This window comes from Phascolarctos cinereus, unplaced genomic scaffold (assembly GCF_003287225.1).
Source record: "Phascolarctos cinereus isolate Bilbo 61053 unplaced genomic scaffold, phaCin_HiC Scaffold_5;HRSCAF=322, whole genome shotgun sequence".
NCBI classification, from domain to species: domain Eukaryota; kingdom Metazoa; phylum Chordata; class Mammalia; order Diprotodontia; family Phascolarctidae; genus Phascolarctos; species Phascolarctos cinereus.
In genome coordinates this window covers 196,799,696-196,826,568 of record NW_027555958.1, presented here as the reverse complement: position 1 = coordinate 196,826,568, position 26,873 = coordinate 196,799,696, and the positions used below count along the sequence as shown (strand labels likewise).

Below are 26,873 nucleotides of genomic sequence, written 5' to 3'. Positions count from 1 at the left end.
TACAAATTTCCTAACAAGGCTAGCTCATAGTGATTTGGGCTTCTCAGAAGGTACTAAATTCCCCTTGATTGGAGAATTTCTGGTAAAGGCTAAATAACTATTTTAAGGCACTTTAAAACAGGAACAGGTTAGAATAGATGACCTCTGAGGTATTTTCTAATTCTGAGATTCTGTAATTTTATGCAAGAAAAAATAATTCCTACAAAAGTATCAGTGCTTAAACTTTCCCAATGTATCTACATTTTAAGGGAGGGTACAAAGTTGTTCACCCAAATGAATTCCTAAATAACAAAATTTCGACAGTATGACAAAGTGAAAAATTTCTAACGATGAGGAGGAGAGAAATATCAGTAGAAAACAAATGGCTGCTCATGGGGTCTGCAACCCAGCTTCGCAGGAGAATGTCAGTTGATTTGGGGAGATAATTTCTCACAATATTTTCCAAAATACCGAAGTAAAAGTAACAGGTCTACAACAACCTGATAACATTGGGGTACCCCCAGAATTAGATTGTCCCATTAAGGAGCAGGCAAAGAAATACCTGACAATCTAAGCTAGTTTCTCCTCTTTGGGGCAATGAAAGTTAGAGAATAAAAAATAGGTGGGAGACTTGCCTAAGAGTTGTAATTGCACTTCCTCCGAGGTTGTCCCTGAACTTTGAAATTCACAAAACAATTTTTTGCAGTAGTGCAAGGTGAAGACCATGTAGATGAGGCTGGTTTCTGGCTTATTTCCACTTAGGAATCAAGAGATGCTTCTATTATGAAGTATATAGCAAGAGATTCACTGGCAAAGCTGCAGGGATCACCATTTTTGCCAGGCCATAGAATGTTCTCAGCTAATGTTAAATCTGGGTATAATGAAGGGAAAATATGAGGCTATAGATCTGTAGACCCTGACTCCTTCCCCAAGTGATATAGGAGCTTAACAAAGGAAATTCCTATGGGGAGAGGGATTTTGATATCTTTTGTCTTTTTCATCTTTGAGAAAAAATATAACATATGACCAAGTGGAACAAGCAGAACAACTGAAAAAAAAAAGACAGAATAAAAACAAAAGGAAATGTACAGTAATATAGAATGAAAGGAGAGGATAAAAAGGCCCAAATAAAACTGAAGGGAGAAAATTGAGATGAATTTAAATAAAAAGGAAAAGGAAGGAAGGAAGTCTAAAGAGTGACAAAAACAGGAAGTTCTTGGAAGACACCCAGATATTTTTCAAGTAGAATAATATTATTGGAAAAGAGAATTCGAGAAGGAGAAAAAAAAATTATAATGGCTCAGAGTAGGTGGGATGGTCAGAAAGCTGGTAAGTGGTTGAAAAAGGATGTGTGTTGGACAATAGTGGATCAAGATGAAAAGTTAAAGGTCCTAAAAATAGATTACTTTTATGTCCTTTTTCATTATAATGAACTTAAAATGCATTTTATCTTTTAATTATAACAATTATTCTGTGAGGTAGGTAGTGCCTGCACTGTTATCCTTTATCATATGATGAAATTATGGCTGAGAGCAACTAAGGACTTGCTCAAAATTGTATAGTTAAGAAGGAGCAGATTTGGGGCTTGAACCTAGGAGTCCTGACACCAAATCTAGTCCCTTCCAATTTAATCATGGAATAACCACAAGCTATATGCAGCTAGGTGGCACAGTAGATAGAGCTCTGGGCCTACAGTCAGAAAAACTCAGCTTCCTGAGTTCAAAACTAGCCTCAGACACCTACTAGCTGTGTGATCCTGGACGAGTCATTTAACTCTGTTTGCCTCAGTTTCCTCAGCTGTAGAAGTGGCAAAATGCTTTGGTATCTTTGCCAAGAAAACTCCAAATGGAGTCATACAGAGTTGGACACGACTGAAACAACTCAACAACACGTGGATTTTACTAGAAAACAAGTGATGAATTAATTCTGTTATCATCATAGGAACACTTCTGGTGCCCTGGATGTTGGACTTTGCAGCTGAGTTACCCTAAAGTGCAAAATCTTTAGATCAACCTTTAGATCACTTATATAAATGATATAATCCTAATATCAAAGCCCTACCTTTCCATCTGACTTTTATGACAGTTTTGTTCTGAGAAATTTCTGAAACCCTGACTATTGCTTCAGAAAAATGGATTCTCTATTCTTTTCTTTTCCAGTCTCTAAGTCATTTCCAGAGGCAGCATCTGCACAGCTCATTGAAAAGAATCCATTGAGAATGTGAAATCAGAGGACCTAGTTTCAAATCCTAGGTCTGGCACTTACTGTGTGACCTCAGGCAAAGTCACTTACATCCCCTAGCCCTAATTTCCTCCCTGGTCAAATGATGTGGCTTGACTAAAGGACCTCCAAGATCTCTTCCCACTCTAAATTCTATGATCCTAGAATCGTCATTCCAAGCTCCTCCTCACTTCTCTGATCTTTTAAACATAAACGTAGCTCTGAAGCAACCTCCTTGGATTCCTCGTAGAGTGGAACAAACACTGTGTTTGTCTTGTTTAGAAGATCCTAAGGTTAGAACTTCACTTTGCTACTTATTACCTATGGGACCTTGGGTGAGTCACCACTTCTCTTTGGGTCATCATAGTTTCCTCACTTATACACTGAGGAGATCAGACTGTAGTTATCCCTTCCACATCACAATTTCCCCATCATGATTTCAGCACATTGTGGGTCAGCATAAGATATTAAATGGAAATATTTTGAGAGTCTTGAGGGAGTCATAGACAGAACACAAAGGCCAACAGACAACATAAAGCCTATGACCAAATGCTTAACCCAAATTTTACAATAAGTTTCTGTAAACACTCCATAAAAGAAAAAGAAAAAAAAATCAGGCTCCTTCTCTGGTAGGAAGTCAGGGCCAAAAACTTTGACTTGGGTTTTCCAGATTGTGGCCTTGCCCCTAACCCCATGATGTAGAAGGGATAATTGTACATATCATCCAAAGTCACTTTCATCTCTCATTCCTCTGCTTCCACAACTACTGAATTATGTTTCTACAGATCTTCTTAAGTGGAGAGTAATAAGGCCCATCTTTAAACCTGTATTTGCTGTCCTATGCAAGTGTAGTGTTTTGCCTTCCCGTTGAAAGTGACATTTACTGCTCTTATCTGATTAAGATTAAGCTTTTAAAATCCCCTATTATGTGTGTATGTAGAAAAGAAAGTATACATATATATATATATATATATACATACATATATATACACACACACACATATATATACACACATATACATATATACACATATATGTCTATGTACTATATATACACATAAAGGAAAGAAATGTGATTTTAAAAAGGGCAAGATGTGGCTAGGTGACATCAGAGGAGGGAGACTAAAGGTTGGTGAGAACAGCCTTCTTCATACAGAGCATCAAACATCTCTGGCTTTCATAGTCATCTGTTTTCAACTTTTCTTCCCTTTCTATCTGGTAGGGGAGGGACAGGCAGCATTTTTTGAACTTCCTGTTCTTTTACCTTATATAATTTAAACATATTTTCTAGTTATATCCTTTGCAAACTGATCTACTTTTGAAATTTCTTGGGTAAATCTAGACTCCACTCAGCTATACCTTTTCTCTGTACTCTCAATGCCTTGGCTTTATTTTTTTTACGTGGCATTTCTATTTCTTCTGAAGGTCATTGTACAGTGCTATTTTAGCCTATTTGACATCTCTGCTACCTTCCCTTCTTCCATTTGTTTCCATTGAGGTAATTAGCCCTTAAGATCACTGCTTTATTTATTTATTTATTTGTTTGTTTTTAAGGAAGCTTTGTTCTCTGAGATTCATTGAGCCCTTTATTAGTTCTTAGAGCAAACCAGGTCGAACATTGGTTAGTGCCCTGGGCCTAGAGATAGGAAGAACTGAGTTGTAATCTGGTCTCAGACTCTTACTAGCTATGTGACCCTGGAGAAATCACTCTATTTCTGTTTGCCTCTATTTCCTTGACTACAAAATAATACCTACTTTCCAGTATTGTTGTGAGGATCAAATGAGTTTACATTTGTAAGGCACTTAGCACAATCTCTTATTTAGCACACCTATGGGTAGGTAGGTGTCACAGCAGATAGAATACTAGGTCTGAAGTTAAGAAGACCTGAGTTTAAATCTAGCCTCAGACATTTACTAGTTGTGACCCCAAATGGGATCATGAAGAACTGGACATAACTAAAAATGACTGAACAACAACAACGACATAGCACAGTTGCTGGCACACAGTAGTTGCCTAATGAATGTTTCTTTCCTTACTTTCTCTAATTTCTCCAAGGAGATTGAAAACTGCCTGTCTGAAGGCCATTTTCTCATTTGGTTGCCAACATTTTGTGTGTAGTTCATTTCAGCAGTTTGACAGTAATGGCCCACATTTAATTAATGCATTACAATTTACAAAGTGCTTTCCTCACAACTCTGTGAAGTAGATATTCAAGTATCATTGTAACTAGATAAAAGGACAGAATATATGGGTTCCATAACCAAAAGGGATCAGAGCACGTGCCTTCAGTGTACCTGTTCCAATTCACACCCCCCTCCACCATGTTAAAATTTTCATTTTTTCAGATGAAGAAAGCAATGCTGAGAAACGACTTCCCCAAGGTCAGAAAGCTAATAAGTAGTACAGCAATGACTTTAACCCAGGTCTTTTGACTCCCAATCTGTTTCTTCATCCATCTCTCATATTCTTTTTAGTTCATTATTCTTTGCTGTTAAGATCCAAGTCAATAAAGCTATCATGTAATTGACTTTCCTCCTCTTTTTTTTTAAAGAAATCACTCACTTTCAACAGCCATCTAATAAATATTAAACTAAAACATAATAATAATAACAATAATAATACCACTGGGGTACACATGGAATCAAGCCCTCATTGAATGAAAGAGTTAGGTAGCAGTTAAAATGTGCCTGCCTAACATATGCTGGGGGGGGGGGGAATCCTCTTGTTTTGAAAATAGAGCACCTAAATAAAGTTGGGGGAAAAAATAATGAAAATGTCCCCATCTTAAATGCATAGAATATAGAGAAACTTATCATTTGCAAATATTTTACAGAGCATGGTATAATCTTAAGAATCTGTTCTAAATCATTTTTTATCACATTACATTTGTTCTATTTGCAATAAGATATCATTAACAATAGACAATTTAGTCGACTATGTTTTATTATTTCTGTTCTCAACAGTAATTGTTTGTTTTTGCTATATCTTGGGGCCTCTAAGCCATCAAAAATATTCCAATAAATACAATCAGAATTTTGGACTAGAGATTAAATATGAGAACAATTTATCATTTTCCTAATTTCAACAGACCTGGTCTTAATTTGTTCTCAGTCTCTAGAAGAGATATTTGTCCATTCATTCATTCATTCATTCGTTCCTTCAACAAATATTTAGTAAGCATCTACATGCAGAGCACTTGCTAGAGGAGAGGTAAGATGCAATGTTAGATGAGATGACACCTGCCTCATGAGGTTTGTCAGTAAAATCTTTTTTTGTTATTGTTGTTTAGTCATTTCAGTCCTGTCCGACTCTTTATGACTCCCTTTTAAGGTTTTCTTGGCAAAGATATGGAAGTGGTTTGCCATTTCCTTCTTCAGCTCATTTTACAGAGAAGGAAACTGAGGCACAGTCAAGTGGCTTGCCCAGGATCACAAAGTTAGTAAATGTCTAAGGTTACTGTGTCATACCTTCCCATTGATAAAATACACAAGATCATTATTAAATAATTATTGAACATTAGAACCTTTAGGCATTATCTAGTCAAACCTCCTCTATTTGATAAATAAGAAAACTAAAACCCAGAGAGGTAAGTGATTTGTACATGGTCACACATGAGAGACTATTCTTTGATCTTCAAGCTTGGGAAATTCTTCTACTGTGCACATGAGACTAAAAGTATCAATAGAGATACAGTCAAGTATTTTTGCAAGTTATGACTAATATATGAAATTAACTATGGCAGGTTTAAATAATAACCCCAAATGGGAGTAATCTCTTCAAAAGTATTCTAGCATTCTTTTATTTTTTATTTTTTTTTTGCTTTTGCTTTTGGTAGAAAGAGATTGCATGCTTTTACATAGAAACTTGAAAAGAGAGAAAGTAATTAGGTAAATTGTGAATTTTGCAGACATTTTGAATATCTAATTACCATAGCCTAAGTATCTCAGAAGCAAATTTAGTTCCTGTTTTAAAAGATAAAAGCCTCATCATAGGCTCATCTGCAAGCATGGAACTGCTAGTTTCTCTAGAGTGTGTGTACAGGGAGGAGTAGAAGTGGTTGAGTGGGCAGTTGGCAGTCATTCATTGTCATTGATTGCAGTCATTCATAAAAACAGCATTGCTCAGAGGTGGAGTCAGAAGGAGCAGCCCCCTGAGAGGCTTACAGAAGATCTCATTTACATAAATCTTGACTGATGCTGGAGAATGCTTACTTGCAGCAGGAAAACGGGAAGGAGAAGATGCCTGATCAATCTGGGTGCAATTAGAAGAGGTGGCAAAGAAGAAGTCAAATACTTCCATTTCTTAGTCACTGATCTGTGGGGGTAGCAGTTATGACAATTTGTTGGTTTCTGGATGTCTGGTTAAAAGGAATAAATCAAAATGAAAGACATACATTTGAGAAGAGACGCGTGCTACATCATCATGGCTTGTTCTCTGAAAGCAGGGGTACTTTATATTACAGTGAGGGTAATGTATAATAGATAATGGAAAATTACTCCAGCTAAACAATTTCCATATATTAGAATTGTCAAAGCCTGTAAAGGTATATACCTTTAGGCTGTGTTCATTCAGACACAGCCCTCCGGGTATCATTTCTCTAGGCAATATTGAGCCAAATAGGCTTACAAAGAAGTTTCACTCTTTCCAGTAGATTTTGGTCTTCCCCCACCCCACTTGATATAGCTATTTGTGTTGTAACTTGTGGGTTAGCCTATCGTGACATATAGTGGTTAGACAATATTTTTTCTCATTAAATGAGATAAATAAAAGAAAATAAACAAAGGTGATAAAGGGAAAAATTATATAGGGAAAATCAAACTAGAAAAATTCAGGAAAGTATATATTTCTGGTTAAAATATTCTGCCCAAACTGGATGAGTGATGAAATATATGAAATGATCTTTTTTTTTTCCTTTGGACTTTACATTTCAAAAAGTAGGCTTTCTGTGAGTTTCTAATACTCAGAATAAAGAGTAAAGAGTAGCATGTGATAAATGAATGAATGAAAAAAAATTTATTAAAGTTTTTTTTTTATATTTGTGACATATGAAAAGTCTGAGAGAAATAATTTCAGGGTGATTAACAATCATTTTATTAATTTTGGCTAGAGAATAATTAGTAAAAAGATAATCATTTGGCTTTTCCCTATAAACCAAAGATGACCCTTGGGGCCTCTGAACACCTTTGGAGATGGGGATGTAATCTACCTGAGGGTAGAAATCAACCCTAATAGGTTTACAATCAATGAGGGGGTGGAAATATTAATGAGGAGGTGGGCAAAAAGTCTTCATCTCCTCCTGCATAAATGTGACTCATGAGACTCAGCCTCCTTTAGCCATCTGGACAAAAGAATCCATCTCTACCCAGACCTTGCTGGTTGATTTTTTCCCCTTCATAAGCCAGATCACCCTAAATTCTAATGGAAATTCCCAAAGACAAATAGGAACTTATTTTTCTAAGAACATGATCTCACTTAGACTGGATTCTGTCTTTAAGGTCTCCTAGATGGGTGGAATCCCACCCATGATCAAAAGGCAGGTCTGGAGGATTTGGGCAATCTCATCTATCAGCAATACCCTTCAAAGGCTGGCTGAATTAATGTATAGGGACTGATTTCTGAATGAGGAAATAGAAAGGAAAAATCTTAATCTCAATTAGTAATTGGTTATTAATATGAGAAAAATAATCATTTCTGTCCTATTCCAGGCACTGTATTAAATGTTGAGAATACAAATATAAAAAGAAAGATAGCTCCTGCCCTCAAGGTGCTTAAATTCTAATAAGTGTGACCAAGGATGGGTGTTTTAGACTACTATGACATCACACTGTGGGGAAGGCCACCAAGGGCAATTGATTAACACATCCTTTCCAAGAATGGTTGTGTTGATTTGATTTAGTGGCCAGAATTAGAAGTGGAAACAGAACTGGGGTGAAAGGTGAGGGTACTGATATAAATCATGATGAGTATCTTAGCTGACATTTATGTGGCACTTTCAAAATTTGCAAAGTGTTTTATATGTGCTATTGTTCATCATGAGAAATAGTGTGGCAAAGAAGATAGAGGGCCAAACCAGATGTCTGGAAGACCTGGACTCAAGCCTCTTGTCTGACACATATTAGCTGTGTGACCCTGGGCAATCCTTTAATCCCTCAATGGCCAAGCAATTCTCTTTGACTGTAAGTTGCAGAGCAGATGACAAGTCTGTACTAATAGTGGGAGTGTCCCATCTGGAGTTCTTTATACTGATAAAATCACAAGACCAGTAAAACAACATAAAATAGTATTGTAAGATTTGTAAAGTACCTTAAATACATCTGATTTGAGCTTCATATGACCGGTGGAAGTGCAAAGCAGGTTGGCTCTAAAGAACAAAGACTTGAGTCCAGATCTACCACTTATGAAGCATGTGATCTTGGACAAGCCACTAGGCATATCTACATTTCAGTTTCCTTATATGTAACATGAAGAGGTTAAACTAGATGATCCCAAAGGTCTCTTCTAGTTCTAAATCTAGATTCTTATGAACAAATAATTGTGAAATAGGATCTACAGATACACACATACACACACACATACACACATTTTATCCGTAGAAGGAGTGGATTCCCTTCACTAATGTAAATCAGTAACTAGTTGCAACTAATAGTTTTAGAGACTCCTGAGGCATACATGGTCAAAATGACTTGCATATGGTCACATAGCTAGTATATATCAAGGGACAACCTCAAACCAGGCTTAACCACTCTAAGGCAATCTTGTAATCATTATGCCAGGCTGCTTCTTAGCTATAAATATTATTATATTTTTATGTATATATATATATATATATTTATTATATATAATAATAATAAATATTATTAATCCCAGTTTACAGATGAGGAAACAGAGGTTCAGAGTCCAGGACCAGGATTAGCCCTGTTAGTAAGCATCAGATGTAACATTTGGGAAGGTGGTTGTGCTTCAGTACAGCATACTTAAGCTTAAAATTGTAGTATTTTAGAATTGGAATTTACCATTCAGAGACTATTAGCAGTAAAAAGGTAAAAAGAGAAGGAAGAAAGGAAGGAACGAAAGAAAGAAAGAAGAAAAGAAGAAAGGAGGGAAAGAAGGAAGAAAGAAGGGAAGGAAGGAAGGAAGGAAGGAAGGAAGGAAGGAAGGAAGGAAGGAAGGAAGGAAAGAAGGAAAGAAGGAAGGAAGGAAGGAAGGAAGGAAAGAAGGAATGGAAATGAGTGAGAGAGGGAAGGAGGTAGGAAAGAAGAAAGGAAGGGAGAGAGGGACAGATAGAGGGAAGGAGGGAAAAATGAAGAGATAAAGGGAGGGAGGGAAGGAAGGAAGGAAGGAGGGAAGGAAGGAAGGAAGGAAGGAAGGAAGGAAGGAAGGAAGGAAGGAAGGAAGGAATGGAAATGAGTGAGACAGAGGGAAGGAGGTAGGAAAGAAGAAAGGAAGGGAGAGAGGGACAGATGGAGGGAAGGAGGGAAAAATGAAGAGATAAAGGGAGGGAGGGAAGGAAGGAGGGAGAGAGGAAGAACAAAGTAAATTCTGATGTAGTTTGGATTAAAAAAAAACTACAGAAACCTAAATCAATAACAGTACTGAATCAGGAATCTCACCTCAGACATGAACATTCTTTCATAGGATGTGGCCCATCACTCAGCTATAAACAGTTTCACTTAGAAACACATGCTTTCTACTTTGCTGGCATGCCCTGGTTACTGGAAGAGGCATAGCTGCACCAGAACATCTTTCAGGAAAAGCCAATTAACTAGCACATTGAAGCTTTACAAATATCTGTAAATTTAGAAGGAAGGAAGGAGAGACCAGGGAAGAAGGAAGCATATGGCTCCATACAGATATAGTTCTTCCTTCAAGAATTTCTCCAAAGTTTGTGATATTTCAGACATTTTCATAAAGTAGTGCAGACAGATTAAATATGCTATACTAACTATTTTTAGAGGGGAGGAAGGATCCCTAAAGATTCCTAGTACTGTGCATGCTACCTCACTGGGCACTGTGCCCCTGGTACAGATCTGAACAGAATTTCAACACTCAGAAGTTCTAGTACATTAATTCTCTCCACCAAGGTCCTGCCTGAATGTTTTCTTAGTTCTAATTCTTTAGTTTTGCCCACTTCATAGAACCAGATACATGTGTTTAGTTTCTGCTGAGGCTTATGGTTCAGCTCCCTGCTTTCACTGAAGACATGCTTTTAGGGTGAAACAATCAGCAACTTAGCCTCAGATTCATAGATATTTTGACTGGATTTATTATTTTATTGTCATGGTAAACTCCAAATGAAGAAACTTCTTTCATTGCTACAGATCAGCAGCTAGTATGCATTGTGGAGACTTAATAAATTGCCTAGGGGGCACCAAGAGTTTAAGTGGCAGGGTCACAGCAAATTATCCGAGGTGAAACTTGAAGCTAGGTTTCCCTGATTTTCCTGAGGAGAGAGAGAAAGAGACAGACCGACAGACAGACAGACAGACAGAGACAGAGAGAGACAGATAATCAGAGATAGAGTGAGAGACAGACAGACACAGACAGAGGGAGAAAGAGACAGAGATAGAGTGAGAGATAGACAGAAAGACAGACAGAGACAGAGACAGAGAGACAGCAATAGAGAGAGACAGAGAAAAAGAGTGACAGAGTGATATGATATAGTGAGAGACAGACAGACACAAACAGAGAATAAGAGACAGATAGAGACAGAGGCAGAGATAGAGAGACAGAAAGAGGGAGAGACAGAGTGTTGGGGACCGAGAGAGAAAGGTAGATAGATGATAGATGGATAGATAGGTAAATAGATGAGAGATAAAAGAGAAAGAGAAAGGTAGACAATATATGTATGTGTTTATGTATGTACAAATGTCTATAATTTTTTTTTAATTGGTTAAGTGTTTTATATACATTATGTAGTGGGAGAGACAGTGTCATGTAAAGTACAGAAAGCCAGACTTAGCATCATGCTTTACATTACATTTATGTACATGCATGTGCTTATACATACATAGATACACATACACAGGATCATAGGATCATATAGTTAGAACTGGAAGAGACCTTCGAAGTAGAGTCTAAACTCCCTCATTTTATAAATGAGGGGATTGAGCCACAGAGATGATATAATTTATCCAGGGTCACATATCTCATTAAGTACCCAATATAGAATTCTAACTCAGATAATCCTCACTTTATCCACAATGTCCCTCATGCTTTATAATGATATATAAAGTACTTTTCACATTGCTAATATTTTTATATTGGAAGTTTGGATAAATACATACAACACATAAGATTTTTCTATATATAATTTCTTTAGTACCTCATACATATTGGCATGTATGTGTACATATAAACACATACACACATGCACACAAACACAAAAAATTTCCCTGTATCCATTATGCCAAGTCAGGAAGACCTGTGTTCCAGCTCTGTCTCTGATTGCTACTGGTTTTGTGACCTTGGGTAAGTTACTGGAATTTCTCTATGCCCCCACGCAACTAAGATAATATTTCACAGATGATCTGTGGATACATGTAATGAATTAAATTTCTTCTGTTTGAGCTCTCTATAGTAATTAAATCATTGACAAAACAAGTAGGTAGGTAGGTGAGTGAGTAGAGAGATGAATGGGTAGGTAAGTTGGTAGATAACTAGATAAAATGAATGAATAAATCCTAGAAGGAAAGTGCACTGATGTTTTAGTTCATCTACTTTAGAACAAGTCGTATGTGTGTGTTTGTGTGTGTGTATCTCTGTGTTCCCGTGAAATCGTGTATTTTTTTTTCAGAAGTGGAGAATTTAGCCCTGCAGCTTTTCCCACTGGTAAAGCTGGTTATCGATTACTGCCTGATCTTAGCTCCACTTCTGAGTGGTGTATAAATGACTTGTTTCAGGAGGAAGCTGGTGATGAGGCTTTCTGTGAAGCCAACCAGAAAGAATTACTAACTCATCCCCCGAAACCATTTACAAAGACCATTTAAAGCCTGGGGTCCGGTGGGCAGGCTCAGTTCAGAATAAAATCCAGCATAAGGGAATCTCAGTTCTATTACTGTATCTTCCCTCTTTTAAAATAAGAACCTCAGGGAGAAAAAACAAAAACGAAGAAACAAACTTATGTTTTAGTTTCTAACCAAAATTAAAATTATCTCAAGGGCCAATAAAGCCATAGGCTAGTTTCTTTTCTCCTCCAAGTTCAGAAACAAAATAGACATAATCGATCAATGTGTATTTATTAAGCACCTACTTTGTATCAAGCACTTTGTTAGGAGCTGGGAATATCAAAGACCAAAAAAACCACAAACAAACAAACAAAAACAAAAAACAAACAAAACAAAACAACTCATATCAAAATTCCTCCTCTCAAGTTGCTTACATCCTATTAGATACAGAGAAAACAACTTGGCTCATTCCGCTAGTGGGGCCCCCAGGAAAACATGCCTTCCATAGTGACCCAAACACTGTAAAGATCCTTGTGGCTTGGTTTTTCTTTTCTTTTCAATTGTTTTACTGAGGAACAGTCTCCCTTCTCTTTTTTTGCCCATCTTTTTTTGCTATGTATCCAACATATTGGAAATATTGTTCCTCACTGCATTTGATTACTAGTGATGAGGGAAACAAAGCACCATGCCCTTTTATTTTTTGTCACATAGAGTTTGGGTTTTCCCTACTGAGTATCATTATTTTAAAACCAATATTCTAGATAGTGAAAGGTTCCCACCCAGCTCTTCCTGAATTAGCTTGGATGGGGCTTTTAAGGGAGGAACAGTGCCCAAGCTTCTTAACTTTGTTTGCATAAAGAAGCTGCCTCTGAGGTGGTGTGTGTTTTAGCCCAAATAGACAAAGACAGATAAAAGCCTGCCCATTGGTGAAGCATATAAAAGCTGCCATCCTATTTTTAAGCATGCATCTTTCTTCTTCTAATGGCCCTATGTTGGCCACAGCTCATAGCTGCGTTTCAGCTATGAAGAAAGATGCTTGGAATATTTTCCTTTTCACTAAGAGAAAAAAAAATGTACAGAGAATAGCCTAGGCCTTTCCAAGATAGGAAAGGAGAACTTGTAAGTTTAAAACTGGGGAATACACCCATATGCAAAGTATTTTTTCCCCAGGTCAGCAGTCTTATCATTGGGGGGACTTTTACAGGCTTTTCCTCTTAGATTTTCCCCCCAGTGGCCTGTTTGTTAGACTGATCAGATTTCTAGGTGTGTTCTAGGCCTTTGAACATTAATAGTCCATTGTGCTGTCTATCATGCGCCCCAGGTGTGTTGTCAGGGATATGGCGAAACCTGCGGCCCGCAAAACACCAAGGAATGCTGAAAACCAGTCCCACCAACCTTCACCGTGAGTATGGCATTGGTTTTATTGACTGAAAATGTACTCTCTTGCACAGGGCTTTGCTTATGTTGTAGTATGATTGGTAGATGGATGCATTTATTTCTAAGATGGTAATTTTTATAATGTGCATTATTATAAAATATGCATTTGAAAGAAGCATAGAAGACCTGACCATTTGTAGTGAAAAATCATTGATATTGAGTTAGGAATAATTATCCCAGTGCTCATTATATGTATTTCGCAAGTGAGGTTTCTATTTATTTCATTTTTGTATTGAGGTAGACTGAAATAAAATGAAAGACTTTGAATGATGAGAATTCAGATAAAGAGGGCAGCAATTTTAATGTTTTATCAGTAGAAAGTTATATGCAAAACTTTGAAGTTGAAAGACAGGAAGAGGTGGGTTCAATCTGTCTGTGACACTTATTGGCCGTGGGACCTTGGCCAAGTTATTGAAACCTCACCATGTCCTAGGCAACTGTTAAAGGGACATGATCAAAATGCTGTCTGTTACCACAAATAGATAGTATTTCCAAATAAAGGGAGTTCCTTTCATTAAGGAAATCAGAGGTCTAGACTGAAAAATGTAGATATGTAGGCAAGCAGAGAGAGAGAGAGAGAGAGAGAGAGAGAGAGAGAGAGAGGGAGAGATGAATGACAAAGGAGACTAGGGAAATAAAGAAACATGTGTAGAAAAATCAGTTTTCCATTATAAATGTTAATTTGTAGACAAGAATAAGGATAAAGAAACAAAATCCATAGGTAATACTCAAACCTGATACTAAATGCCTCATCTACCATTATTCCCTCTGACAGAAGAGAACAGAATTGATTGTTTTGAGATAATTTTCCTTCTCCTCCGTATCTTCATATGGAAATTAAGACAGGGAAATACACACATACCAGTGAATGTTGTTGAAGAAAAGAAAAAAGAAAGATTTCAGATGAGGATTGATTTAAATTCAATTAAAGTAAGGCTATTTAAGGAAAAAAATCTAAATAACTGTACCATTAAATGTCTTCTGGAAAAAGAAGATTTTTTTTCCCAATAAGAATATTTTTTTCCTTGAAATTTACTTTGACTGTGTTAATGATCTCAATTTATCCATTAACTCTAGGTATTTGGTGACATAGCTACCACTTACAAGGAAAATAGCTGATTCCCCTGATCTTGAGAAGAAGCTTAGGATGCTCAGGTTTGGTAGCCAGCACGATTATAGAAGGATTCTAGAGGTCTCTAGTTTACAAAAAGCAACAACAGTAACAACAACAATAAAAGTAACTTGGTAATGAATAGTATTTCTTACTGCTCTCCAAAACTGAATTAATGAAATAACATAAAGGACACCCGATTTTAGGCAAGAGGTGTGTTATGCATGGAGAGATATTTTTGGAAACTTATGACTGTTTGAGATACGAAATTTCAGTGGATTCATAAAGCCTATCAATTTCACTCAAAATGAACATCAAATTTAACCTCTAACTTAACAGCTGAAGTGGGGATCTATAATATCAAATTAAAGGTCTTTCTCCTAATAAAGAGAAATATGGCAAATAAGATAAAAGCTTTTTCTCTTTAATTACAGTGAAAAGAAAGTTGGTTAAAACTTATGTTTAAGAAAGGAACGTCAAATTCTAGGAAACACCCTTCTCTTCATGGCAAGATATATCTTCAATGCTACTCTGAAATCATTCTCCTCAAAGTTTGGCTTTTCTTGGTACTTCCTAGGACACAGTGTTCTTTAACATGTGTTCTCCTCTTTCTGCCTGAATATCTGAACTACATCTTTGGGTGTGTATCACTTTTCTGGTATTGATCTGCTTGAAGCAGTCTCTGGAAAAAACCCATTAAGGGATCATCATTGATGTAAAAAGATTTTTGATTCCTTGTCAGTCAGAGAAGTTTTGAAGTAATGGAGTCCCTATCCATTTTTATCTCTATTTTAAAACCATCAGGATTAGATGTAGCAATCATTTTCATTCTCTTTTATGGTTCTAAATTCAAGATTTTGTCTGTTTTTGATTACCATATATTTATTTAGACTGTGTCTAATTTAATATAGTCAATAAGAAGTGTGTTGACTTTTATCTCATTGGGTGATGTTTCCCTGGGTGTAAGGGAGTGTGGGAGACTGGAAAGAGAAAGAAAGAAAGAAAGAAAGAAAGAAAGAAAGAAAGAAAGAAAGAAAGAAAGAAAGAAAGAAAGAAAGAAAGAAAGAAAGAAAGAAAGAGAGAAAGAAAGAAAGAAAGAAAGAGAGAAAGAGAGAAAGAAAGAAAGAGAGAGAGAAAGAGAGAAAGAGAGAAAGAGAGAAAGAGAGAGAGAAAGAGAGAAAGAGAGAAAGAGAGAAAGAGAGAAAGAGAGAAAGAAAGGAAGGAAGGAAGGAAGGAAGGAAGGAAGGAAGGAATGAAGAAAGAAAGAAGGAAAGAAAGAAAGAAAGAAAGAAAGAAAGAAAGAAAGAAAGAAAGAAAGAAAGAAAGAAAGAAAGAGAAAGAAAGAAAAAAGTCTAGTCTTTGCTTCCCCTTCCCTATCAGGGACTTGTCACTTCAGAAGGAAATGGGTTAGCAGAAGGCTTTTTAGGCCTCCTTTTCCTGGTGATCTGTTCTCTCAGCAATTTAACCCAGTAACCATCTAACCAAAAAAAAAAAATCCTTCTATATTAGGCAATTCACAAAATTTGTTACATCTGATTCATTTCTTTTCACTGTGTTCTGGTGCCCTTGGGCAGATATCTCACTCTTTCCATAACTTCTGTTGAAGGTTGTTAGGTGAAGGAGGTGCTTTTCTCTGGAAATGACTGACACTTGTCTTTAGGTTGCTATTGTTATACAGGAAAGACACTGATTTGAAAGAGATGAAGGCAAATGCTTATTGGGTAATAGGAGAAGGATATCATAGGACCGTGTTTTAAAAACAAAACAAAACAAAACTCTAGGTTAAGAAGGAAGGAATGATATATGTTTCAATCAATAAGAGTAAACGAGTGGAAACCTATGGGGAGTCAAGGATACAGGAAGTTTGAATGTAAAAAATGATCAGTTTATTTAGTGTAAATGGAAAGGGACAGACGGAGTGATCACATTATCATATTGGTGATTAAATAAGGTCTTTGTAGTATTTTGATCTGTCTGGAGATGAGGAAAATAAGAAATAGGAAAGTAAAATTGTCAAAAATCATCACATTGAGACCTGATGATGAACTGGATATATATTTTTGTAGTGGAAAAGGGAAGAGGAGGCAAATGTCAGAGGAGATAGCAGCAATATTGGGGAAATAGTACAGAACTAGAAGGGGAGAAAGACTCAAGGACTTTGTGTCCCGCTGTAACTGTCCTTATTATAGCATTGAAGATGGCATGTATGACATGATGGGCTTTTATATTTTTCATTTGTTATTGTTGTTCAATCCTTTCAGTCATGTCCAACTTTCTCATTTTGGGATTTTCTTGGCAAAGGCACTGGAGTGGTTTGCCACTTCCTTCTCTAGCTTGTTTTACAAATGAAGAACTGAGGCCAGCAGGGTTAAGTGACTTGCCCAGGGTCACAAAGCTAGTAAGTGTTAGAGGCTGGATTTGAACTCAGGAAGATGAATTTTCCTGGTTCAACATATCATTTCTTTTTTCTTGTGCTTCATTTGTTCACAGAAGCTTATGTTCCATAGTCTAAGCACATAATAAAAAAAATATGTGAATCATTAAATCAGGGCAAATTGAAATTCACATGATTGGTTGGAATCTGTTGTTTCATTTGTATGATATTTTCCCATAGTAATGTACTTTTATTCTACATTATATGTCATTAGCTAGTGATAAATTGATGGAAATTCTTATAAGTTATTCTTTTTTCTTTTTCTTTCTTCCTTTTTTTTTTTATCTAGACGTATGGTAGACACAGGGAACACAGCGTTTAGCAAATTCCTTTATTTATGCAGATTGGCAGCTCAACTGCAACTCATACTCTTAGAAAGCTGATTTAAGTGACCAGGCAGTGACAACACAGATATATGTGTCAGAGGCAGAACCTGAGCTCCAGTTTTCATTCACTGAAGCTTGCAATCTAGTAAATAGGTGACGCAGCTTCTCAAATGGACAGGTACATATTCAATAATCTGTGTGTGTGTTTGTATAATATATATATACATAGACACACACATGCATATATTTATACTCAATATAAAACACCGAAAATATTCCTTTCACTTATTGTTGAAGTGTTAGTTATGATTTTTAAAAATATTTCTACCATGTGAATTTTTAAAACACAATCAAAATATCAAAGATGTGAAAATATTGCTGCTGTTGCCCCACATTCAAAGAAGTCAGTTTCCAGATTTGTTAATGCAATCTATTCACAATTTTGCAGAAACAGATTACCTACAGAAAACACATTTCCACCTTCTCATTAAAATCACTTATTTTTAATTATTTTTGATAACATCATTATTTTTATTCATGCAAAAAAGATGAATTTTTTGAAACATGAATTATTACTAATGTGATTCAGGAAACCAAAAAGCAAGTAAGGGAGCAGTGAACGTACAACTGAGTTTTGAGCTGGTGATTTTCTTAGTCTGAGAAATGATACTTTCACTTCCCCAGTATTAGAACCAAGAATTATTTGAACCAGGGCAAAGATAAATAAACTGTATATCTCTTTTTTCATTAGGTATTTGTAATGTGACTTAATTTTTGGTTGTAATGTGTATGAAATCTCACTTCAGACATACCCATCCTCAGACACAAATTCAAAACCATATGCAGTTATTTGGGATCATTCAATGTGGGTTTATCCACATTGTTGTTGCCCTCCATCAGTACTAAGAATTGAGAATTGACTGTGAAAATATGTGTATTTGAACAACATTAGCATATTAAAAAGTACCAATGAAATGAGTGTAGCCCATCCTGTCTTGCATATATTATTATAGTATTGATGAGTTCCTATGAGGGAATTCACTCTAAAATTACTCAGGTAATCTGAATTACCAAGCACTCACTTTGGCATTTATTCCACTATTTCTTTAAAATTATTAAGTGCCTATAGCACTATATGCAGATCATTGGACTAGGTGCTGATGATCATAAGAAGCAGATCATAAGAGCTGAATAGGACATGATCCCTGCCCTCTGGTTGCCTAAGGCAAATTCAGTTTCGATTGGATAACATATCATTTGGGGAGTAGGAAAACCTCAGGATCTCACCTTGGCTGGGTGTTCACATTATTTCTTATCCTGTGCATCTCTCATAAAAGGTGAGATACAAGGTAGCAGGCCCAACAGCAGTACAATATAGTCTTACCAGAAGATGTAGCAGCCTTCCCTGCAATCATATCTGAACCTCTGTTCAGCCCTTTAACTAATGGGGAGATGAAAGGGGTTTACTAGTCAGACAGGCACTACAATGGGCAAAGGCAGACCTTTCTCTCAGTTTGATGACCTAAAGACACTGAAGTGAGTAAGAAAATACCATTCACATGGTAGCATTACAGATGTCAGCAGAGGGCCATGAGGTTCTGGAAGAGTGGACAGAAGGACTGTAACAACACTGAAGCAAAACTTGGATGACCCTACCCTAGATATGATCCTAAGAGGAAATAAATTATAAAACAAAATAAAACAAAACATAACAAATATACAGAAATGGTACAAAGTGATATACAATGTGAGACAAACATTGGTAAAGACGTTTTGGAGGAAGCAAATAGGTGCCATGGAAGAACACTGAAACTCAAGTTAGGAAGATCTGAGTTTGAAAGTGGCCTCAGACACTTCGTCAATGATGTGATCCTAGACAAGTCACGTAACCTGTCTGCCTCAAATTTTCCATCTGTAAATTGGGGATGATAATGATACTTTATCCCCCAGTGTTGTCGTGAAGATCAGATGAGATAATATCTGTAACATGCTTTGCATATCTCAAAACAAATATAAATACTAGTTATTATTATCTATTATTTACTTCAGTTTTGGAGAGAAGAGAGAACACTTTTCTTTTTATCCTAGTCAGTTGTGCATTTCTTCTATCTCTCCTAAAAGATAATAAACTCCTGGAAGGCAGAGACCATGCCATACTTTTCTTTACACCTTATCATCAACGTGCCCAGCTCCTTGAATATGGTGCGCTCTTCATAAATGTTTATTGATTTACTGATTGATCTTTGTCTAGTTTAGGTGGTATTTTTCCAAGGGGAAAAGGGTGACATATAAGATGAATTGAGAATTGTGATGTGAAAAATGCATGTCAAATCCCCTGCCCTCTCACTCTGCCTAGATGTTGTATTCACGTCTGAGTCAGTCTTAAAATTGACAGGAAGGCTGCTCTCCAAAGGTTTCTTTTAATAGGCATCTTTTTCCAGATCTCAAGGGCACGGCTATATTCAGCAATAGTCGTCGTGATGCACATTTAATCATAACATGGGGACTCAAGAGGACCAACATACATGGGTAGGAAATGAACGTGTGGATTTAATCATGGAAAGACGGTGCTTATATTCAACATAATTTTTAAATTGTCTCCCTTAAGTACCAAGGCTGCTTGGTACTTAACATTCATCATTGTAAATATCCAAATAACTGAAATTATAAATCCTTGATAAAGGGATGTGATGAAATGGTATCATCCAACTTTAGTTCCAAATTGAGGTTAAATTCAGTATAAACATTTTCATAAAATCATGAGAGTGCTTCCCTTGAGAAGGCAGAGAGGTGGTGGACATCTTGAACAGGCTACTGTAGATATTGTCTGATATGGATACTGTGTAGGATGGTTTTGCTTAATTATTTTTTCTTTGTTACAAAGGAAAGTTGAATCTGTTGGTATTAATAAAATGATTACGATGCAAATATATGTGGCATTAACAAAATTAATTTTTGAAAGGAAATATTGAGAGTTTGGAAATGCATGAGGCCAGAATCCAATCACATGGATTGTTTTGTGAAGTTTGAAGGCAAGGGCCATGGTTTTGCTCTCCTTTATATCCCAATGCTTGGCCAAGTGCCTGTCAAATAGTCAAATGCTTAATAAAGGATTGTTGATTGACTGATTGAGTGAAATCTTTTAATAGTACATTAACAACAATAATCGATAGGATCAGTACTATAGATTAAGTGGGAAGAAGATATTAAATGGGGAGAATGTAGGGGAAACCACAAAGGTCAGGAATAGTTGAGGAACAAGGAGCAAAGAATGTAGAATATGGCAGAACAGGCTCCCTTATCCATAATAGGCCTGGGCTACACATATAACAAATATGCGATGAAGTAAAAGCCAATTATTTACTTTAATCAATGGTCTATAGTGATATGGACCATTGATTAAAGTAAATAACTGACATATACTTTATCCCTGTGTGTACCCATTCTCCTGTGATGAACCTGTGGTGTCTTACATCATATATGAAGAAGTAACAATGAGCATATAAGGGGATGGGGGAACTTGCTCTTTAGTGAATAGAAAGGCAATGAAGTGGAATCCTCAGAAACAATGATAGCTGGTCATAGCTTTGTAATGAGCCAATGAGGATGGAGTGGGAAGGAGGTGAGGGAATACTTTGTAGTGGAAGATCCAAGCCTGGAGCATGGTGAGGCAAAGAAAGAGGAGTGGGGCCTCAATTAACATTTGGGAGAAAAATATTCTAAGCCAGGGGTGGGAAAGCTACAGCCAATGGGGCCACATGTGGTCTTCTAGGTCCTTGGGTGAGGCCTTTTGACTGAGTCCAAGTTTTACAGAACAAGTCCTTTTATTAAGGGGATTTGTCACAGAACAAATCCTTTTTATTAAGGGGATTTGTTCTGTGACGTTTGGATTCAGTCAGAGGGCCACACTTGAGGATCTAGAGGGCCACATGTGGCGTTGAAGCCACAGGTTCCCCACCCCAGTTCTAAGCCATGTAGACAATAGTCCATATGACTAATTTGTCATAGTAAATTAAAAAGTATTCTTGTATGTACATATATGTGAACATGCATGTGTATCCATACCCAAACAATTTGTTTTATTTGGGATCTTTGATACCCATCTGTAAAGTCATCAGTATAGGGAACCTCCAGTGAGGAAACTCCCTGTACCAATGAAGACCTGCATAGCTCTGCAATTTAAAATCTCATAGAACTGCGTGGATTAATGAGAGGTCAAATAACTGGCCCAGGGTCATGCAGTAAGTATGTATAAGAGGTAGGATTTGAACACAAGTCTTCTTGGCTCAGAGACAAGCTCTCTCCCCATGATGTCATACTATCTTTTTATCTGTGTATCTGTGTGTGTTTATATAATTCCTCTCTCCCAAGTTTTTCTCTTTTTTCGGTATTTTAATGTGTACACTGACATATGAAACAATATGGTATAATTGTACTTCGAGTCAGAGGCCCTGGACTCCATCCAGCTTTGGTACTTACTAGCTATGTTACCATGTACAAATCACTTAACCTCTCTAAGGCTCAGTTTTTCCATCTGTATAATGCAAAAAATAGTATTTATACTCCTTGTAAAATTGCTATGAAGAAAGTGTATTGTAAATCTTAAGGTGTGATAGCAAAGTCAGTTATTATTAGGTGATAAGGACTGGGCTTGGGTTTTCATTTATATAGGTCAGTCCTGGATAAGGAAACTCAACAAATGCAAGTTGGAACCTTCTCTGTGACTTATAGGTGTAGATGACTAGGGCCCTGAAAACAGGAGTAGTCAGGATCACCTAGCAGTACATGTCAGAGGTGAGCCTTGAACTCTGCTTTTCCCAGCTTAAAGATCAGTTCTTTACCCCCTACATCACACTGTCTCTTGAACTTTTATTAAAAACATAAAATGCTACATGCAAACAAGGTTGTCATAAATATATAAAGTTTAATATTTTTCAGTGTTATTCTTTGGGAATAAATTTAGCATCTGAAAGGAGTTTTAAAATAGGAGGTGAAATGTGATTTGTGCTTTTCATTTTTAATCAATATAATGGTCATTGAATTGATATGAATATTAGACTTGAATAATGAGGTAATGGGTTGTTTTCCCCCCTTGGGGAGGGTGCTTTATTATTTTCTTTATTTGTCTTCCATCAAGGCTCAGCTCAGATGTTATCTCCTCTGTGCAGTCTTTTCTGATTGTCCCTAAATCATAGTGCTCTTTCCCTCCACAAATTATCTGAAATTACTTATCGATGGGTATATTGTATTTTCTAGTAGAATGTAAGCTTCTTGAGGGCAACGGTAATACTTCCTGCTTATCTCTGTTCCATGCTTTGTAAAATGGGTTGCATGAAGTAATAGGTGATTAAAAGTTACTTGACATAAAAGTATAAAGGTATTGTGTAAATTTTGTGTTAAAAGGTAGAGACATTAGAGACATCTCCACCCCAAATATTTATATGGACTATTTGTACCAGACCTGCGGTAGAATGTTCTGAGATCACAGTAGCCTGATCAGCCACAATGAGAAGCACTATATGTTGACCCCAACAAAGTGATGTCATTTTAGTCCTCTTTGAGAACAAAGGACAACGACAACCATTTAAACATAAATAAAATAATGGAAAACTATTTTAAGGTTCCTGAGTTACTTGACTGCATTCTATCTCGGGATAATAACTTTAAAACTGGACAATGTCCTATTTTCCAAATCCCTTATAGAATCTCAGCTTTAGAACTATGATCAACCCCAATAGACCATCAAGTCCAATACCCTCATTTTACATATGAGGAAACATAGGCACAGAGCAGGTAAGAGGCTTGTCCTAGCTCATATAAGTAAGAAGTGTCCAAGGAAGAATTTGAACATCTCCCTCACTGTAAGTCTAGTGCCCTGTTCATTACCTTTTGTGGTTCTATTTTATAGGTAGGAAACTGAGGTCCAGAGAAGTTAGGTAAGGGTGCACAGGTAATAAATAGCAGAGTAAGGATTGAAATACACATCTTCTGACCCCAAATCCAGGACTCTTTCCGCTGTGAAATAAAACCTATTTCTACATATAGAGAGGGGAAAATGTTTTTATTTTTCTAATTGAATGATGCTACCAACTTGAGACAAATGGCCAGTCATTCTGTTTTTAAGCAGTACATTAATATCAATGGTGTAAATTTTATTCTTTCAGTCAAATTATTTTGCTGCTGAAATTTTCCCATCCTCTTTCTTTTATAATTAACAATATTCAAAACCACATATTGAGATAAAAAGTGTAGAGTAGGAGAAATGGAAGAGATACTACTAGAAAAAGAAAAAATAATTAAAACATAAGGTTGATATACAATAATACCTGTGGGGACAGAGTAGGGCTGCACTAACTGGCCCAGAGTAATGATCCAAATAAACCAATAACCGGTGATGTAAAGATGGTGTATAGCATGTTCAGAACTTCTGGAATTTTCTCTTAACCATTAAATGCAAAGACCAACTACAAACCAGCGTTTTCAACATTCTGTATTTTAATTTACTCAACTTTAGTCTGCGAAATATTTTTTAAAATTCCACTGCAGACATGATACCAAATCTTTAACTTATATAGCTGTGGTGATGACCAGTTCATTGAGAGAAATGAGCACCTTCATCACTTTAGAGCTTAGACAAGAGTCCAATGCTTTTAATTTTATTGAAGAAAATGAAGATATATGAAATAAAGGAAATGTAGACTATGAAGAAACTAGGGCCTGGAGAGTTGAAGGAACTTGCTGAAGGTTACACACCTAACTAGTGGCAGAGCTTGGGTGACAATCCACACATTCTAGGATTCTTTCAATACTTTTAGGATTGATAATATTACTGGTATTGATACACTCTCAGCTAACACTGGTATGCAAATACTTTGAGTCATAAGGTCATAGATTCATACCTTTAAGGAACTATAGGAGACATTTTGTCTGACTTCATTTGCAAATGAGGAAACTGAGGTGTCAAGAGGAAACTGAGGTCTAACTCAATGGCATGTAGGTTAATACCAATAGTAGTAACAGGGGATATTGACTGAACTTATAATTTCAATGGTATGGGGGCATTCATTGGTGAGGAAACTTCTACCCATATAGGTCAGTGTCTTCTCTACAAATTATAGTCTTAGAGAGCTGCCTAGAGCACTGAGAGATTAAATTACCTTTCTTGGGTCACATGGCCTGTATGTGTTAGAGGCAGGAATGGAATCTAGGCCTTGGAGTTGAGGCCAGCTCTTTATCCAGTATGTGACAGTGCCTTTATAATAATAACAAATAACAAATAGTAACTAACAATTATGGAGCACTTTCAGTTTTGAAAATTGCTTTACATTTATTGTATCTCATTAGTAAGTTCCAGAGCTAGTGTTTAAATCCAGATCCTCTGACTTCCAAGTGCAGGGATCTTTTCTTTAATCCACATTGTTCTGCCTTCAAATCTTTAAGGTTTACATTTTATTCCTCCACTGACACATATCACAATCTCTCCTCAACTTGTTAGGTAGTCTTTGAGGATGGTTGTATGCCCCCGATTCATCATGCTTTAGCCAAACAAATGATGAGCCCATTTCACTTTTGTTTTATCTTCCAGAGTGTATGTTCCTTGGAGATTATCTTCAAGGTCACTGCCATACCATAATGAAGCATTGAAATAAGACTTTACTGAATGCAGATGACAATGTGGGAGAAAGAGAGAAAATGCTAATTTTAAGAACATGTCTTTAAAAAAAAAGCAGTTAATAATCTAGGAACTTTATAGCAGGCACAACCTTAGAACTAAATTAAACAACACACAGTTGACACTTTCATGTGTACTTCAGAGATGCCAAATAAACACTGAAGATTAACTGAATGAGAATCTATTGATTGATCACCTGGTCCTTGTTTACTGAGAATAATACCATATCATACACTGACTTTCAAAGCACATACAGAGAAGATAAAGAGGGAGTCAGTGCCAGTAATAATATTATCAGTGTTTACCTCAGGTTGGGAGCCAATTTAGTCTCCTTATGAATCACTGATCTTTCCTGTGCTGCCCTATTGTAGCAGAATACATGCATCCAGTGTGAGAATAGTCACTCTATTCCAAGAAAATAGATGGTTGAGTTGCAATATTTGGATACCTGAAGCCAACACTGAAGAAGTCTATATCCACTGGCTAATACTATTCCTCTACTATTAGCTTTGTTAATGCTTTTTGTTTTCACACCACATTCATCTCCCAGTAGACCCTCCTAACATAGAACCCTTCATTGTAACAAAGAAAAACAGTTAAGCAAAACCTACTGATAAAGTAACTGTTTATATAGTGTATCCAACAATCTCCACCCATAGTCTTTCACCTTCATTCTAAGGGAAAGGAAATTTCTTTTGACATTTGTTTTTTTTATTCCTTCACTACTAGAAAAAAATGTACTGTAGAGAAGAATGATGTACAGTGCCTTTCACAGTAGAGGTACTCAAAGAATATGTTAAATGAAAGAATATGGCAGAAGAATGGTACAAAGAATCTACTATGCGGATCAATGTAACATTACATCAAGAATTCTGCTTTCATTCATTTTGGGATTCCATTGGCCAACATAGATCACAACTTTTCTGAAAATAGAGTTGTCAAGTGTTGCGTGAGGAGGAAGAAAATTTATGTAATTTTTTGACAGTCAATGGTTAATACAGCTAGTTTCAGAGGAAGCATTTGAACTTAGAGCTTCCAAAGTTCAACACAAAATCTACTACATTACCATGCCTTTGAGTTACCTAAGAAAAGAGGTCCTCAGACTTTCTGATCTCAGGACCCGTTATACTCTTAAAAATTATTGAGGATTCCTCAATGGAGTTTTGTTTAGGTTGAATATATCTATTGATATTTACCATATTGGACACTTACAAAATCTCAATATTATTATGAAAATTGTGAGGTGGTTGTTCCTCTCCTTTTTTTTTTAAAACTTTTCAGACTACCTGAAAAGATCCCAGGGACCCTCAGGGGCTGACAGACCAGATTTTGAGAATCCCTGCCTAACAGTAACTAAATATCTTAAATCATGAAATTATTTTTTGATCAGCATCAAGGTTTAGACACAGCTATAAAAATCTGATAGAGGTTATGCTTTCCTCTGGGCAGCTAGGTGGTATAATAGGTAGAGAGCTAGACCTGGAGTCAGAAAGATCTCAATTCAAATCTGGCCTCTACACTTAACTAGCTGTGTGACCCTGGGCAAGTCACTTAACTCTGTTTGTCTCAGTTTCCTTCTTTGTAAAATGAGCTGGAAAAGGAAATGGCAAACCAATCCAGTGTGTTGGCCAAGAAAACCTCAAATTGAGTCACTGAACAACAAATGCCTTTCCCATATGTCACCTATCCGCCTATTGAAATTCTTCCTATCCTTTAAAGCCCCACTTCTACCTACTCTTTAAGGCTACA

The 26,873-nt window shown here is 36.5% G+C and overlaps 1 protein-coding gene across 23 annotated transcripts in view; it reads left to right on the top strand.

Moving 5' to 3' along the window:
- Positions 1-26,873, top strand: part of RIMS1 (regulating synaptic membrane exocytosis 1) — a 699,885-nt gene that overhangs the window by 116,479 nt on the left and 556,533 nt on the right. For 20 of the 23 annotated variants that reach the window (XM_078155292.1, XM_078155286.1, XM_078155284.1 and 17 more), the window contains exon 2: positions 13,466-13,546. The exons of the other annotated variants lie outside the window; for them this stretch is intronic. In XM_078155292.1, the coding sequence (XP_078011418.1) occupies positions 13,466-13,546 (81 nt within the window). The remainder of the gene's footprint in view (positions 1-13,465; positions 13,547-26,873) is intronic. 23 annotated transcript variants of the gene reach the window in all.